This window comes from Microtus pennsylvanicus, chromosome 5 (assembly GCF_037038515.1).
Source record: "Microtus pennsylvanicus isolate mMicPen1 chromosome 5, mMicPen1.hap1, whole genome shotgun sequence".
NCBI lineage: Eukaryota > Metazoa > Chordata > Mammalia > Rodentia > Cricetidae > Microtus > Microtus pennsylvanicus.
In genome coordinates, this window is record NC_134583.1 from 104590246 (window position 1) to 104608548 (window position 18303).

The 18303-nt window shown below is 46.9% G+C and overlaps 1 protein-coding gene across 6 annotated transcripts in view; it reads right to left on the reverse strand.

The window, feature by feature from the left end:
* Nucleotides 1–18303, reverse strand: part of Tjp2 (tight junction protein 2) — a 116137-nt gene that overhangs the window by 67235 nt on the left and 30599 nt on the right. Inside the window, exon 1 of one of the 6 annotated variants that reach the window (XM_075973735.1) lies at nucleotides 6964–7149. The exons of 4 other annotated variants lie outside the window; for them this stretch is intronic. In XM_075973735.1, coding sequence (XP_075829850.1) covers nucleotides 6964–7023 — 60 coding nt within the window. In that variant the 5' untranslated portion in view covers nucleotides 7024–7149. Of the gene's footprint in view, nucleotides 1–6963; nucleotides 7150–18303 lie in introns of those variants that run through there. One more of the 6 variants, XM_075973732.1, reaches the window with a different exon arrangement.

Consider the following 18303-nt stretch of genomic DNA (forward strand, 5'->3'; position numbering starts at 1 on the left):
ATGACTTCTCAGGGAAACATTTATGACTCCTCGGTGGTGAAACTCCACCCAGCCAGGTTCTCAGGTGCAGCTGCTATCCTTGTAAGGCAAAGTGAAGAAACGAAGAAACAGACCGAGAGCTGAACAGAACTAGTTTCTTTGGGGCTCGGCTAGGAACTGCTCTCACTTCCTGGGAACAAATTGCTGCAGTTGGACGTCAAAAAGCAAGCTGGGGCAATCTGACAAATTTCCTTCTCCTCCCTCCAGAGAACAAAGCCCCTAGAAGGTGCACGCCCTGTAAGTACTAATTGCTACTAGAAAGCATTATCTCCCTGTATTGTACCAATCTCCTCAGAGACTGAAAACAACATTCCAGCCGGCAGAGGAGCTCCTTAGCAGAGAGGTAAACAACAACAAAAAAGCTTCAAGAACTCCCAAAAACTGACAAGATTGACTAGGCCCCTCCCTGCCCAGGGGCAAAGAAGTCTCTAGGACACGAGCTGCCTGGAAGACCTTTAGACCAGCGGTGGCACCTGCAAAGGAGACGTCAACCTGCTGAGCTGCCTGCAGGCTGTGCAGTGTGTTCCGCAGTCCCAGCTTCTGTGAGCTGTCACTCAAGCTGGGGTGGGCCTTGGTGATGCAGTTCTCTTGGAGTTATTTCTGCTCCTATATGTAACCCCTCACCCATATTCCTGAAGTAACCCCAATAAAGCTCACTGGGTCATCAAACTGGACTTTGGTGTTGTCTGTACCACTAAAAGCCAAACTGTCAACTATCTGGGGTGAGTAGCTGAGTATGTTTCATTTCCCCTGGAAAAGTTTTGTCGTGGTCACCTTCAACTCCAGGGACTAAAGAATCTGTATCACTACCAAAGCTTTCTTTACTATCATGGCAAAAATGTAACTGGACTTTCATCAGCAGTAACCAACGATAGACTAAAAACTGTTACAACTGACAAAACCCAGAGCCCTGGTACCGCCAGGTGTCTTTTCTGCTCTTGCAGAGGACCAGGGTTTGGTTCCCAGCACTTATTTGTCAGCTCACAACCACCTCTAAGTTCTGACCCAGAGAACGTGACACCCTCTTCTGGCCTCCAAAGGTAGCAGGTACCCATGTGTTGCACAATATGCATGTAGACATAAATAATAAAGTAATATTTTAATAAGTACCTGGCACAGCAGGTACTTAGCATATTCCAGGCCCTGGCTGCCACTCCCAGCGTCCCAAGACAACAAAAGGGATGGGAGGCATTCATTCATAGATGTGTGAAGATTGCATTTTCATCATTAACTATATCTCCTGCTCCCTTATACAGAACAGGGGAGGAGAAACGTAAACAGACGCCACACCCATGGAAGTCTAGTTAGGCTAAACACTAGTCTAGAGTTTAAATAAGCATTATTACAAAACGCATCCGACTACGGAACGATGCCAGCCTGCATCGTGTCAAAGACCTGACTTTAACCATTTGGCAGGTACACTCAACAAATACCTGACTAGATCCAAGTCACTAGCTAACGGCTTAGGGCTTCTCACAAACGGCACTGGCACCACCAGGACACTCGGGGAGCGCTTTGTGACGCAAGCAGAGGGTCCCCTCTTCATTTTTATCCACCAACCATCAATATGCATCTCAACTGCTAAGCCCAAGCAGGGGATGGTTTGCTACCTCAATCTTTCTTGTCCCTCTGACATCCTTGTTAGAGCCCTTTCCACGGCTCAATACATGCACCAAAAGCATAAAAATGTGCTCCATTCCCAGCACCATAAAGTGAATTCATTAACTAAAAGTCAAAACTCCTCCATTTAACACACTTTTGAAAGACGCTGAGAAGGTAAAACCATTCCCATGTCAAGCCATTCTTCAAGCCTCACTGGAAAACAAAGTGATACTCTCCCCAGAAAGCCAAAGTCCTTCCTCGTTGTCACTCAGCTTTATCACAAAAGAATGAACAACATTTGGTGATCCAACATTTGGCAAAGCGACATCTCCTTGTAAAAAGCAGAAAAAGGGACGAGAATTGGGCCAGATGTTAAGAGTCTCATCAGCCACACCATGGACAAAGACAAAGAACTGAGCCGAAACTGGGGGATATACCCATGCGAAAGAGAGTCCACAGCGCTCAACGCTCCTGGCCTCCCAGGAGGATTCTGCATGTTCTGCTCCTGAAGGTGCAGTGGGGCTACACTCAAGAGTTCTCCAGAACCAAGTCACACGTGTTTTACACAGCTCTGACCAAATCTCAAATAACAAAAGTAACCATTGCACTCACCGTCCTTCATCCTAATACTAAGTTTACACACCTTTTTTGTTTTTGTTTTTTGAGACAGGATTTCTCTCTGTAGCCCTGACTGTCTTGGAACTCACTCTGTGGACCAGGCTGGCCTCGAACTCACAGAGATCCGCCAACATGCTGGGATTAAAGGCGTGCACTACCATCATCTAGTTTACACATCTTCTTAATACAGACTCAGTTCTGCTTGACAATCTTTTTTGTCTCATCCTAAGTAAGCTAGCTAATCTTGAAGTAAGTGGCACTGGTGGCTGGTTTTTTTAGCCCTCACATGACATTAATGTAGAACTGAAACACAGAGTACATCCCTTCCAACAAACTAATAAAGATAGAATTTAATCCCCGTGGAAGACAATTCTTGGCTTGGTTTTGTTGGTGGTGATGATTTGTGTTTATTATGATACAGGGTCTCATTAGGTTGCCCTGGATGGGCCTAGAATTCACAGAGATATGCCTGCTTCTGCCTCCAGAGTGCTAGGGCTAACACATGTGGTACCACACCTGGCTGGGTTCGTTTGCTGTTGTTGTCTTATTATTTAAAAATATAGGGCCAGGTGGTAGCACACTCCTTTAATCCCAGCACTGGGGAGGCAGAAGCAGGTGGATCTCTAAAGTCAAAGACAACCTGGTCTACAGATTATTCCCGGACAGCCAGTGCTGTCTAAAAAAAAAAAAAAAAAAAAAAATAGTGTTGGAGAGATGGCTCAGAAGCTAAGAGTGCTTGCTGCTCTTGAAGAGGACCCAGGTTTGATTCCCAGCCCCAACATAGATACTCACAACCATCTATAACTACAGTCCCAGGGAACTCAATGTCCCCTTCCGGCACCAGGCAATATATCCATGCAAACACAGCACCATATACATAAAATTAATTAATTTTTAAAAATAATTTTCTAAACCAGGCGTGGTGGTGCACCTTTAATCCCAGCACTCAGGAGGCAGAGGCAGGAGGATCTCTGCATTACAAGTAAATAAACAAATAAATAATTTTCTACCTACAAGTTTGTATGCATCACAACTGGGTAAATATGCTAGGGGAAAAAAGTATTTAGGAGAGTCAAAGTCCTTATTTTTTTTTGTTTGTTTGTTTTTTCTGAGTTCACAGGTAAATCACCTTGAAGAAGCTTGGGGCTAAATGGGCAAAATAACAGGCACCAATCATAAAACAAAAACAGGATAGAGGCCTGAGGAAGCAACTCTGTATCCAAGTGCATGCCCAGGACATGTCAGGCCCTAGCCTAAGTTCCCTCCTCTGATCAACAACACCACAGTCCAGGTACACACCGACCTCCCAATGCCCCGGAAGTACCAATCTAAACCAGGTGGGGAAGAGCACAGAATTCCACCCCACAGCTCTGCGTGACCCCAAACGCTGCAAGCTTACTTGACTGCTTTTTCCTGGGTACCATCCCAAGTCAGCACTGGCCACTGCGATCATAGCTCCCGGGGCACAGCTCTCCACTGCAGTCCACACTTTACACAGCTAACGCCTCGAGAGACCCTCGCCAAGGTCGCAGGGCCATGGACTGCTACTAACAAGGCAGAGGGGGCATCACAAACGTTCCTGTGTAGGTTAAATAAGGGCACTACGGGTTTTCTATATTTTTATTTTATTTTTTTTTTTTGGTTTTTCAAGACAGGGTTTCTCTGTGGCTTTGGAGCCTGTCCTGGAACTAGCTCTGTAGTCCAGGCTGGTCTCGAAATCACAGAGATCCGCCTGCCTCTGCCTCAGGGTTTTCTATTCTTAACCATGTGTATAAACTTTGACGAGCTTAGCTCACCAAACTGGTGTTAAGCTAGGCCTCTGAATCTATGGCTGGTCCAGCTAAGGGGCCAATTCTGCTTCCCTCCATCCAAGACTGGGGAAACCCTGCACGGGACAGCACCAAACCAAAAAAATCACCTCTAGCTCTCAACATCGAAACTGCTGGCCCAAGGTCACTGTGGCCAGAAGTCTTTGCATCCTTGGCTGCTGCTTAGGGTATAATCAATGGGGCGTTTTATTGGGAGTCGTCTCTCAATTGAGAGAAATCTTTAATATGGCCAGGCTGTTTAATGGGATTTGTTTTAGGGATTAGGCAAGGAATTCCCTAATGGCTTAATTCATCTTGGGAGCCGTTGAAAGGTTGAGTGGTTATTGGTCCTTCCCAATTCCACAGCTGCCCTGTGGCACCCACACCTTCAACCAACTCAGGATGTCTTTTTAAACAACTTCAGACGTACACAGAGCCGCAGTGACCTAAAGCGACCCCCACCTAGTTTCAAGAATCTGTCTCCTTCAAAGACAGCCTTCTTAGGAGAGTCAATCCCGTGAAAAGAAAATGTTGAGAAACATGTCATTCCCCAAGCGCTCAGACGTATTTGGACAAACAGTGCTCACTCGGGGCACCCAGGAGATGGCTGGTTAGCTGTGATCTGCTGTCAGTGTACGAGGAACTAGATCAAGGGTTAAGTAAATTTAGGAAGAAGTCACTGTAAATGAATTCCCCAGAGGGCAGTAAGATGAATCTGGTTGTGTTTTTAAGCAAGCCTCAGAAACAGTACCATTTCCTATGTTGGGAGCGGAGCGGGATGTTAACTATGCAGGCGGCTCCCAGGCAGGTTAGCAGAGTCAGGCCACTATTAAAGTTCTGTTACTGACACGCAAGACCTTCCAAAGAGGTTTCTACAACACTTTCCTCGTCTCGGATTTTTCACTGGCAACTATCTGGCACCTCCTACCTACACTGCTAGGCCTTACCTCCTGTATCAATGCCAAATCCTTCATTTAAAACCCCACAGTTGAATTTTGGGACTACTGACCACTGCGTACCTAGCACCCACTCTATGCCAGTGCACTGTGAGGTGGGTACATTCCCAGCCATTCTCCACAGTGGCTGACATCAGGAAGTGGCTGACGTCAGGAAGTGTCTGCACGTGTGTTCTTTCTTCCCTGAAAGAATCCCCTAAGGGATGCACGCAGAGAGGACAATCCCACCCTTTGTTGCAATTCTAAATAGCAGAACATGCATGCATCAGTATTAAACATCCCCTCCCTCAGTGCCAGGAATCACGTAAAGCCAGTCCTATCTAAAGCAGTCTACCATGCTAGGGTCACTGGACTCCTGCAAGCAGAAATCCAGTCTTTGCCGATTTATCTCCTCAAAGTGACCAGTACTAACTAGATGCTCATTAAACGTTAGCTCAGTGGTACTGAAAAGCTGCCACTGGGGAAGCCACTCAAAAATATACCTGAGATCCACACACCAGAGACAATCATATTCTCTCATTCTCTCTCATTCTCTCTCTCTCTCTCTTTCTCTCTCTCTCTCATACACACACACACACACACACACACACACAAGAGTTGTAGTAAATTTTCAAAAGAAAAAAACCCTTCCCTTTTATCAATCTTTCCAAGAAGCTCTGTCAAGGGTAAAAACAAAACTCAAAGCCACTGTTATCTTGATTAAAGCTCCCTCCCCTTCTCTCATCTTCCCGAGGACAGCACCCTGTCCCTGTCCACACTTCTTTAATGGCACCATTGGTCTCCTTATTCTTTGGGCGTTTCCCTAACAAAACTGTGGATGAAACTACACGGCTTTTACTTATCTTTGCATTCCCCACGCTAAAGCGGCATTATTCAAGAAAATGTACTGAGTTAGCTAACACATTCTTAACCTAAGTAGGCACTCTTCCACGAATGCAATTACTACTTACTAATGTCTCAGCTAAAACTACCTCGTCCCAAGTCAACCTGGCAGGGCGGCTCTCCTGGGACAAATGGACCTGTTTTTTGTTAAGGGATCCTGATCACAGCCAACAGACCACCTAGGAAGCTGCGAGGACATCTCTCCCTCTCTGCTGGGATTCAGCAGACAGCGGAGGCAAGGGAGTGTGCAGGACAGGGCAGTTTCTGGGAGGGGATGACTCCTCACTGGGAACCTCAGGGAAGCCACAACCATTATTACTCAGGTCAGACAGTGGCCAAAGAAGCAACTCAGCCTGCGAACTAAAGCTAAAATAGAAGGGAAGGCTGTATTCCATTACCGAGTCCTGGCAGGTTCCCTCCCAAGTTCTTCACATTTCAAGAATGTGAAAAAGCCCGAGGTCGAAATCCCTGATTATTTATACCTTAAAATAAACTACTGTGTAAAAGCGGAAACCTGACAAATGAAGACATAAAATAAAAGGGACTGATGACAGGTAAGGTACTCCCAGAACACAAACCATTCATCATCACTCCTTTCTGGGGCTTCCTCCGAAACCCCATCTCCATTCCCTACTGCAAAGGAAATTATACCGCAGAAGCAGCTGACCGAAAAGGAAAGTGTGGATTTGGGCACCCAAAGAGTCCTCAGTTTCTCTCAGTACATGGCTAGAACCTCTGCTTTAAGCTGGAAAGAGCACAGACAAGCGTCCAGTCGACAGCGACCACAGGGCAGAAAGTCTTGAGAACCAACACCAGGGAGGTGGGTTCCACACTTTCCCCTACTTGCGATTTCATCTCAAAGCCAAGTGACTTCAGAGAGGTCACAAGCCATCAGCGCCATCCTAGCAGTCCACGACTTTCTTGCGCCCTGGTCCCCCCGCAGGAGGACCCTGGCTATTTACAGCCCAGAGAGACCAAGCCCGGGCATAGAGGGGAGCCACGCGGATCCCACCCGCTCCCACGCAGCCGCTCGCCGCTCGGCCTGGGAGAAAACTTACGCGCAGCCAGCCCGACGGCTCCCGCCGCGGTGGGAACCCGCGGTCTCCCCGCACCGGCATCTCGCGCGCTCTTCTGCCCGCACGTCCTCCTCGTCGCGGTTCAGAACTACAAGCTGCAGTGGCGGCCCGTACGCCACCACGGGGAGCCTCCCCTTTGTCCCTCCTCCCGCGGCGCAGCCGGCCCGCCCCGCGCTTAGCTGCGCCCACGCCGGCTGGGGGAAACTCCAACGGCCGCTACCACCCTCGCAGCCGGGGGATGGCTCGCCGGCGCCGCGCCGGAGACCCCGCGGCGAGCAGAGTCATGCGCCCCGACTCCCGGCCGGCGACAGAGAACCTGGGGCGGTAGGAGGTCCCCGAATTCGTGCGTCCGGCTTGCACCCCCGCCTCGCTGGCCGGATGGTTCGCTCCGCCCGCGCGCTTAGGAGCCAGCAGGTCCGGCCGAGCGCGCGCCCGGGTAAGCGCTGCGCGGGTGGCAAGGCTGGCCGGTGTCCGCTGATGTCCTGGAAGTCGCGCGGCGTCCTGACGGACACCTTTTAGAGAGTACATCGTGGGGCTTCCCACAAGCAGCGCTTGGGTTCTCTTCCAGAGAACAGCTGGGGAAACCCCAAAGCTTTGCTTCGGAAGTGACCCGCGGGACCAGCCGGCACAGATAAGTGTTGCACCCCAAATTTCGCAGCTCCACTGCTGACCCAGATTCCAAGGGTACAAAGGTGTTAGGATTAAATAGTAAAGCGGGATTTTTTAAGGCAATGCCTGCCAGGTTACCCTCCTTGGCATATCGCCAGCAACTCTAATAAAGAGATTGAAATCCGTCTCCTTCGCCAGTGTACAGAAGACAGTAGGTCACAAGGCTGATCCGACAGGATTTATTCAGAGTTCCCCTTGTGCAAGATTCGTGAGATTTAAATAAACTGTCCTATTACAGGAGCACATAAAGTATTTAGAGAGTCAAAAACTGATAACACTGATTAAACATATGACTTGGAGTTAGGAGAGAAAGCGTGCCCGCCGCTGTTCTGCCCTTAAATTGGAGAACAACCCCCAGCCTAGGCCCATAAATTGATAGGTAAGAGGTAGAAAGGTCTGGAGAGCGGCATGACGAGACCCAGATGCCGACGGGCTCTCTGAGAATGGCTTCACTTCCTGTCTAATCAGAACAAGTTTGGCAGTATATGTGGAAAAACAAGTCTTGCAGATGCTGCCCACAAAGCATTACGCTGCTGGCCTCCTTTGGAGTAGGAAGTCCACGCCTTTGAGTAAGCGCTGTGAGTAACATTTCCCTCTTCATCTCCAGTCTCCACTGGGACGCGGGCTAGTCTTCCTGACCTGCGCGCTGTATTACCCTCCTGATCTAAGCACCTATTTGAAAATGGTTCCCCAAATTAGGTAGTGCTGCTGGCTTACAGTGGTAATGACAGTACTTGCCAGCCGGTCACACCTTACTTTCATGAGTTCATTACGTCAACAAAGCATCCACAAAGGAAGAAAGGGTCCAGAACGTAGCAATTACACCTGTTTAATGGCTCCCTTCTCCTCCGTGACTGGGGCTGTCCAATTTGAGCAGCCCTTGCCACCTGCCTGTATTTACATTTCACTTTCAGCCAACTAAAATGAGAAGCGGTGAACATTTCGGTTTCTCAGCCATACTACCTACATTTCCAGGGCTGACGGCCACGTGTGCCTAATGGCAGCAACTGGGCGGCCCAGATACAGACTATTCCCATCGTGACAAATGATGACAGGTTTATCTGCCATAATACCTACCACTTCTGACACAACACCTGAAAGGAAGCATTCTATAAGCTTAATTCAATTACTACGCTTTTTTTTTCTTTTTTCTCTTTTTTGTTTTTGTATTGGATTTTGGGTTGTTTTTTTTTTTCAAGACAGGGATCTCTGTGTAACCCTGGTTGTCCTAGAACTCGCTTTGTAGAGCAGGCTGGCCTTGAACTCACAGAGATCTGCGTGCCTCTGGAGTGCTGGGGTTAAAGGCGTGAACCACCACCTCCCAGCTGCTACAACTCCCTTCAACCTAGAAATCTGTCTGAAGCGTTAAAACGCTGAGATTACAAGGCATACAACCACCATATCTGGCCCTAAAGTAATTCCACTCTTCTGAGAAGCAATGTATTACACAGTGACACAATATTTCAAACCCACTCTTGGAATTTGTTTTAACCTCTACTTTTTTGTTTTTGTTTTGTTTTCTCTTTTGTGGCAAGGTCTCACTATGCAGATCAGGCTAACCTTCCTCCTGCCTCAGGGAGCCCTTTACAACAGAGGGTCAGCAAGCAAGAGGAAAATGGAAGTTCATCCCGACTGATAGGGGGAGGGTGGAGTTCAGAGAGAGCTTCCAGAGATAGCTTGCTAATACAAGCTAGAAGTAAGGATGCGCTTGTGAAACAAAATTAAAGGAAAAGGTCTTCGAGGTAAAAATAAGAACAAGTAGAAACAAAGAATCTGACTCTAGCAGCCTTTCCCTGAGGGTACCATGGGCGGCAAGTGCTGAACACCCCTTACAAAAGGGGGATTAAGTGAGCATTTTATATAGATATCTGTTGTCTTCCTGGATGATAGGTTTTAGCAGTTAGGATCTGAGGAACGGTGGTAAGAATTTAATCTGTACCTATAACCACTGTGGGAAAGCAGGCGAAATATGACGTAGGTCTGAAGTCAGACAGCTTAGACAAAAGGAAGTCAGATTCAAAAGAGACTGAGGAAGTGGTTCAGCAGACTGGCCACGGAGCAGCAGTGAGAGACAAGAGGGAAGTGAGCCCAGAATGACTCTCAGGTTTGTGGCGCACTTCCATGGACATTCCTTTGAACGCAGTGGAGAATTCAGGAGAGGGAGCGTACCTTGGGAGGGGCCTGAGGAATGATAATGAATGAGTTTAGTGAAACACAGCAGTCAAGAGTGATGTGTCATCCAGGTGGAGATGCTCGGTAATTCACCCTGGACCAAGTATCAACTGCAGGAGGGATTAAGGAGCACCTGCATAGAGAGGTCTGGGACTCCTCAGTGAGTTGTGGAAGTTGACGTCATGAGAAGGGATGAGTCTGTTTAGACAAAGATGTAGTTAGAGGCAAAGGTGGACCAAAGACAGGACCTGCTTATGGGAATGCCAGTGTGCAGGGAGTGTTATGAACTCTGCAGGACAGAGAGCAGAGCAAGCCTGAAAGGGTGGAAGCAGCTTTCTGGGGGAGAATGGTCAGAAAGTCATGGGAGGAGTGAGGTTTAGGAAAGGGAGCATAGCCAATAACACAGCACTGTGAGGAAGTCAGTCAAACTAGGGCTGGAGCTGGACTTCCCTTGCTAGAGTGCTTAGCCGGCATGTGCAAGTCCTGAGTTGGAGCCCTGGCACAATGTAACAATATGGTATAGCACACTCGGAAGGGGAGGGCAGGAGCATTAGAAGTCCACTCAGCTCTATAGAGAGTTGAAGGCCAGCCTGGGCAAAACGACATCATCTCTCTTTCAAACAAACAAAACAATCTGACTCGGAACCTAATTGCTTCACAGAGACCCACTGCTAATATTGGTCAAAGCTGTTCCACTCTGAAGTTCCACTGCCAATCACAGGAGATGGACGTCATCTATGTTCAGTGATAAGCGCTATTAAGCCCTACTTAACGGAAAGCAGGTCCAGCATTAGTGACCTATGTCTATAATCCCAGGACTAAGGCAGGACAATCTTGAGTTAAAGGCCAGCCTCAACTTCCCTGGGAAGATCTGCCTCAATGAAAAAGACAAAATAGGGGCTGGAGAGATGGCTCAGTGGTTAAGAGCACTGGCTGCTCTTCCAGAGGTCCTGAGTTCAATTCCCAGCAACCACATGGTGGCTCACAACCATCTGTAATGGGGTCTGGTGCCCTCTTCTGGCCTTCAGGCATACACACAGAATATTGTATACATAATAAATAAATATTTTTTTTAAAAAGTTAGGATTTGAGACCTATATAAAGAGATATTCTCTCCCCCACCCCACCCTCCTCCCACATACAGAATATATTTAGATAGATATGTATCTATGTGCATATTTTGCAACTTGGTTACATAGTTTCTTCAGTTGGGAGCAATGTAAATTCACAAAGTCTCTAGGCTACTTTCTACAACCAAGGCAGACTAGAATCATACAGACCCACCCTTTCCACAAACATTCTCAAATGCCTACATTTTTCCCTAAGGAGGGGGGGGAGAGATAAAGACAGCGTGTACCGAATTTGATGAAGAAAAAGTTGACAAATGACAACAAGTCAAAAGAAGCCCCAGGTGACCCATGACACTTCTCCAAAGGAAGAGGTGCCTCCCTTGCCTTGCTGGTGACCACATCTCTCCTGGCCCCTCCCTGCACCTCCTCACTCCAAACATTAGTTCTTGATAACCACCTTCTTGCCTTGCAAGACAGCTTCCAACAACACCACTGCTCCCCCTCCCCAAAAGCTACTTCAGGAGTGGGGGAAGGGCACCTCCACTTCTGTTCAACCCTTGGCTTCACATCTGGCTATCACATATTGGTCCTTTCACCCTGAAAGGCAGTTAAACTACTCTTCTTCGGTTCCTTTTTGTTTTTTGTTTATTTCTTTTTGGAGGAGTGGGGGCTGGTGACTTGGCTATCTAGCTCTCCAAATCCTACATCACTGAAGGACTTCTTACTTGAATGGGGAACTTCTAGTGCCATACATTCCTGCCCAACCGTCCACCTGGTGGAATAATGACTTATTTCTCCCCTCCTGGTGGAATAATGACTTATTTCTCCCCTCCCGTCTCTGCTGTGCTGGAGACAGAGCCTCACAAGCACGTGCATTACTAAACATACAACAAACACAGAGCTCCATCCTCAGGCCCTAGTAACAGACATTAGAATCCTGTGGTCCTCATTCATATGTACAGCAGGGAAGAACAGACGGACACAGCCCCAGCACAGTGAATCATGACGTATTTTACACTTCTGCAAATATGAGCAAGATACAGTTAAATATTAAATGTATCAGGGATATCCCATTATTTCACATACTACCAGAAATTTAGTGAAAATTTAAAAATAGAGGTAGATAATCAAGAAAGTAAATAAACTTAGAAATTATAATCGATGCTAATGTAATCCAGGCAAAAACCAAAGGGAAGATGATAGTCTAATTCCCAAAGTCATGCCATTATAATGGTCTACCTTCAAAAAATTGCAAGGTGTATGACTGGAAAATACGTGTTGGTTCTATTTTAACTGACGTTGTCTGCTGTGATTTCACAGCTCTTAGGATTTCAGCTTAGATGATATCATAATCGAAACAAAAAATATCCTCTAAATTTTAAGATTTTATTTTTATTTGCATGTGTGTGGTGTGACTCCAGTGCCCTCAGAGGCCAGAAAGGGGCATCAGAGAAACCCTGGCGCTGGAGTTAAAGGCCCTGCGAGCCCTCTGACACACCCTCTTGGAAGAGCGGTAAATACTCTTAATTGCTGAGCCCCAAGCCTTGCAATTTTAAAGAATTACTCCTAGAGTCTAAAACTATAGTATCTATAAAGCGGTGAAAAATGCTGTCCACAGACTGGAGAGAGGGCTCTGGTTAAGAGCACTTGCTGCTTATGCAGAGGACCCTAGTTCAACTCCTAGTACCCACATGGTGACTCATAACCACCCATAAGTACAGTTCCAAAAGACCTGATGCCCTCTTCCGATCTTCAAAGACAGGCACACCATACACATATATGCATACAGGCAAAACACTCATACACATAATGCCTTTAATTCCAGCACTAAAATAGGCAGAGGCAAGTGATCTCTGTGAGATTGAGGCCATCCTCAGTGAGTTCCAGAACAGCCAAGGCTACACAGAGAAATCCTGTTCTCAAAAAAGAAGGGAAAAGGAGAAGAAGCAGAGAGAGAGAGAGGATAGAAGGGAAGAAGAATATCGCCCATGTGTCTAGCTATACAACTCACTGAAGGTTCCAAAGTTACTTAGAATTTCTTGTGCTCATATATTCTTTCATTACACAAAATCAATTTTATGGTCATTAAGTCATCTAACATGATTATAAATAGGACAATTAGACAGAATGGCTCTAGAAATATGACGGTGTGACAAAGCTCACTTTAACTCTGAGTCTTTAGAGACTGCAGACAGCAGGTCATTTGCAGGCTCTCAGCGCAGCACTTAGAGGCGAGTAAGCTAAACGTGAGCACATTAGAAACCACTAGGAAGCTCTCAGATGGACTTCCATCTTTTCACCGATTAAAAACCATTGGTTTACCTTTGCAAATAGTGTCTCTGGTTGGCCGGAAAGCGGCTTGCAGCTGCTGCCTTCCAGACTGCTCTCATGCCATCATACAGGGAAAGAGCAGAAGGCTGTCCAGATATTTCAGAGTCTCAAAGAACAGTGCAGTTTTCACCCGGGAACACTTGTCTGACCAATAAATTAGAGCATCACAATGTGTCATAGTTGGTATGGACTGCTTGCATTTTTGTTAAATTTTCACACCAGTGAGTTCTGTGAAGGTGATTGAGTAATACTCACTATAAAGCACTTAATGGTTCAGAAAAGCACGGTCGATTTTTTTTTTTAATGAATTGATCTGTATATGTGTGCGTGCACACATACTTATGCGTGCCATGGTATAGGTATGGAGGTCAGAGGAGAACTTGCAGGAGTCAGTTCTCTCCGTCTACCACCGTGTGGTCCTAGAATTCCAACCAGGCTGTCACGTTTGTCTTCAGATCGTGACCAGAAGAATCATCTCACTAGCCCAAGACACTTAAAGATCATCTAAGACCTACCACCACCTCTGAAATTAGATAAATACTCTAGACATAAACCCAAGCAGAAGGTTACATGGATGGCTACCCAGAAAGACGAATAATGTTAACAAAAATAAGATCACACTGTTTTACTTAAAACTAGTAAATAAGCCGGGTGGCGATGGCGCACACCTTTAATCTCAGCACTCCAGAGGCAGAGACAGGAGGATCTCTGTTTCAAGGCCAGCCTGCTCTACAGGGCGAGTTCCAGGACAGGCTCCAAAGTTACTGAGAAACCAAAAGAAAAAACAAAACCTAGTAAATAAAAACTTTATTTGATGCTGATAGAAAAAAGAAACCTAAGTGAGGGCCACGGTTTAGCTCACTAGAAGTCTTGTCTGAGGCCCTGGCTTCGGTCTCTACTGCTGAAGGTGGCGGCAGCAGTGACGTGTGGAGGGTGGGGCGGGGATGGCAGGAGGTGGGCATGGGACCCACAACCACAACCCACCATTACCACCACCACACAAAACCAAGACCCACCATCACCACCACGACAACTAAATTTGAACAAAATAGCAAAAATAAATGCTTCTTCATCGTGATGAAGAATCCCCAAAAATAGTATTAAAAGAGTAAAGAAAGGGATCCTCCGAGCCCCCCCCCCACACACACACATGCAAGGTTTTGCAATGGTAAAATCAAAATGGAAAACATTAGGAAATTACATGTTTTTATTGTAGAAAGTATTCTTTCTCAAAACCTGCCTCTCCACTGTCCCCTGGACCCGGCCCCACTGTCCAGCCCCACTGTCTCCCTGGACCCGGCTCCACTGTCCGGCCCCACTGTCTCCCTGGACCCGGCCCCACTGTCTCCTTGAGTCCAGCCCCACTGTCTCCCTGGACCCAGCCCCACTGTCTCCCTGGACCCAGCCCCACTATCTCCCTCCCATCCAATTCTCCCAGCAGCCAAGATGATCTTTTTAACAGGAAAACGAGATCCTGTTGCTTTTTGTGACTAAACTCTTGAGAGGCCAGCAAGCACTCAAAAGGTCACCAAACTAAACTTAGATTTAAAAGTGGTCCCCTTAGGAGATGGGGAAAAAGTGCTTGCCACACAAGTATGAAGACAGGATTTCAGAACTCTATAGCCACGTAAATGCCAGCCCGGTGTGGTAGCCAACAGTAATCCCAGCACAGAAGTGAAGAGAGGATCCCCTGGGCTAGCTGGCTAACCAGGCTGAATCAGCAAGCTCTGAGCCCAACCGTAAACATCTCAGTAAGCCAAGGATGATACCTGACAGCAACCTACGTCCTACACATATCTGCATACATATACATACAAATATACCTATGTATACACACACACACAAATACACATACACACATGATACATATACACCTGCATACAAACACATCACATAATACAAACAAATGCACATATGCATATATATATATACAGTCGCCTGAATACATGCAGATATACACCTGCACACATACACATACCAATACACATACACACCTGCATATATACACATGCACACCTGCATACATACAGATATACACCTGCATACATACACATACACATGGACAATAAGGGGAAAAGAGTAAGATCCTCATAATGGACTAAATAGATTCGTTGCAGTTTCCCCTTCCCCCATCCCTCACTGTCCCCATACCTTTGGGAAATACTATGCTAAGAAATGAAGTCTCTTCCAGCCAGCAAAGATGAAGATCTTCATTGAGAACTGAATCTGGAGGCCTGACGTGATGGCTCAGCAGTTAAGAGCACTGGCTGCTCTTCCAGGGGACCTGGTTTCAATCCCCAGCACCCACTGTAACTCCTCATGGCTCACAACCACCTAGAACTCCTGCTGCTGGGGATCTAACCCTCCTCTAGCCTCCAAGGGTACCACACAGACAGGATGTGCAGGCATAGGCAAAACACAGGAACACACAAACTAATAAAATCAAGCTAAAACATTAAAACAAAAGAACTGAATTGTCCAGCATGTTGATCTTGGACAGCCTAGTCTCCAGAACTCTGAGAAATGAGCATCTGGGCTTTAAGTCCCCTGCCCCCAGCGTATAGGGTTTTCCTAGAGACCTCCAAGATCTGCTGAGGTGACCCTACCTTCTCTGACCTCACCAGCTCTGCAATCTTACAAGCTCACGGCCAGCAGTCACACTGGCTTTCTCTGTGACTATGGCTTCTGAGACCCTGTCCCCATCATTCCTGCCCCAGGCTCTTCAGTGGAGCTCTTCTGCTTCGGGTGTTTGTCTGTTTGTTTTTGTCCTTTTCTTCTTTTGGTTTGTGTTTGGCAAACAAGGTACTTGTAACCTAGACAGGCTTACACCTTGCAATCTCTCTTCCTCAGTCCCACGTTTACAGGTGGGTACGGGCTTCCTGCTTAGATTCCTTCCTACGCCTGAAGCAGAAAGCACCCACTCGAGTGGCTACCAGGAAGTGATGCCCAGAGAAATGATCTATGTTACAGATACAGCAGGGAAACGGAATCCAAGAAACAAGCCTTTCAGGAACATAGGACTGGGATGAAAAGGCCCTGGGTGGTCTGGCTAGGGAAAGTTCAGTTGAAGGAGTACTATAAGAAGGCCGGAGCCAAAGAAAGCAAAGGAGCTGATTATCCATGTCTCCCTCGTTTGAACTTCATTGTTATCACTGGCAATACAGCACCATGAATGTTATTGCTGCGATGAAAGATGTCACTCTGAATACAAAGGAGTCGGACGCACAGGGATAACTTCTTGGCAGATGGTACCTTCTCCGCTGACTTCTCCTCTGCCTTCCCAGAGCAAACATACCCCCCCCCCCTAGCCACAGCATCCTCTGTTTGGTGTTAAGGATTAGTAACATTTCTGAGTATGATGGATTTAGTTGGCCAAAGAATTGACTCTAGAGTTCAGATTCAGCTTTGACCTGGATGACTTCAGAGTCTGGGAAGGGAGCCAGCAAGATTGCTTGGTCAACAAGGATTGCTCAGTGGGCAAGGCATGCCCTGCTGCCAAGCCTGACAACCTGAATTCCATCCCCAGGACCTACATGATAGGAGAGAACAGACTCCCGAAAGTTGTCCTCTGACCACACACATGTGTGGCACATATGTGTTCTCTCTCACACATACATGCACGCATACATACATATATACATACATACGTTTTTTTAAACCCTCTTGGGATGCCTGCAGTGCTATTTGGGAGGAAATCTTAAGTTGGAAAGAGGCAACTACAGTTCTATGTGGGCCCTGGCTTGGACTTCCACGGCAAAGTGTCAGGTTTGTCCAGGCCATAGGCAGAAGTCAAGATAGTACTCAACCTTGTCAATAAAGTGATGGATCAAGCTTGACCCAACTCCAGTGATGGGTAGCTATGGTGGTTTGAATGAGAAGGGTTCCCATAAGCTTAGAGTGCTTGGTCTCTAGTTAGTGGAACCATTAGGGAGGGATTAGGAGGTATGGCCTTGTTGGAGAAAGTGTGCCCCTAGGGTGGGCTGTGAGGTTCCAAAAGACTGGTGTCATTCCTAGTTAGCCTGTGGATAAGGCTGTAAACCCTCAGCTACTGCTCCAGCATCCTGCCTGCCTGCCTGCCACCACACTCCCCATAATGATGGTCATAGTCTAAACCTCTAGAACTGTAAGGCACAAAAAAATCTCTGTGAGCTGCCTTGGTCAACAGAAAAGGAACCAAGATGCTCTTTCTGTGAAGGACTGCTTCCTCCCTGGCAGGGAGCAGACACTGCACTCAGGTCACCAGCGTCTACTATATCTCTTCTCAAGGACAAATGTTACCTGCTAGCTTCATCCTGAGGAAGAAAGCCGAAACCCCAATCGATAGATTAAATGAACAATGTGTACCAAGAACATCTGATGCATTATATAAAGTCGATTAATGCAACTCTGGACACTGCGCATCGGAGCCTCTGCTTTGCTGGTAAAGAGGCACGACTTCAATCCCTGAGTTCAAGAAGCACAGACATCTCTGGGAGTTCCAAACCATACCAAGTTCCACAACAGTCAGAACTGTGTAGAAGAGGCCTGTGTCTTCGTTACATTTCTATTGCTGTGAAAAGACACCATGACCAAGGCATCTTACAAAAAGAAAACAAAAATTTAGGCGGGGTGGTGGTTGCACATGCCTTTAATCCCAGCACTTGGGAGGCAGAGGCAGGTGGATCTCCGTGAGTCCGAGGCCAATCTAGTCTACAAGAACTAGTTCCAGGATAGGCACCAAAGCTACACAGAGAAACCCTGTCTCAAAAAAACAAAAGAAAGAAAGAAAGAAAGAAAGAAAGAAAGAAAGAAAGAAAGAAAGAGAGAAAGAGAGAGAGAGAGAGAAAGAAGAAAAGAAATCATTTAATTGGGGGGGCTTGTTTACAGTTCCAGGAGGTTAGTCCATGACTGTGACAGCAGGGAGCATGGCGACAGGCAGGCATGATGCTGCAGCAGTAGCTAAGAGCTTACATGTAATCTGTAAATCAAAGACAGGCAGGCAGACAGACAGACAGAACAGGCTTCTGAAACCTCAAAGTAGCATGAGGCACTGTTTAAAGCAGCAAACCCTACACACACACACACACACACACACACACAC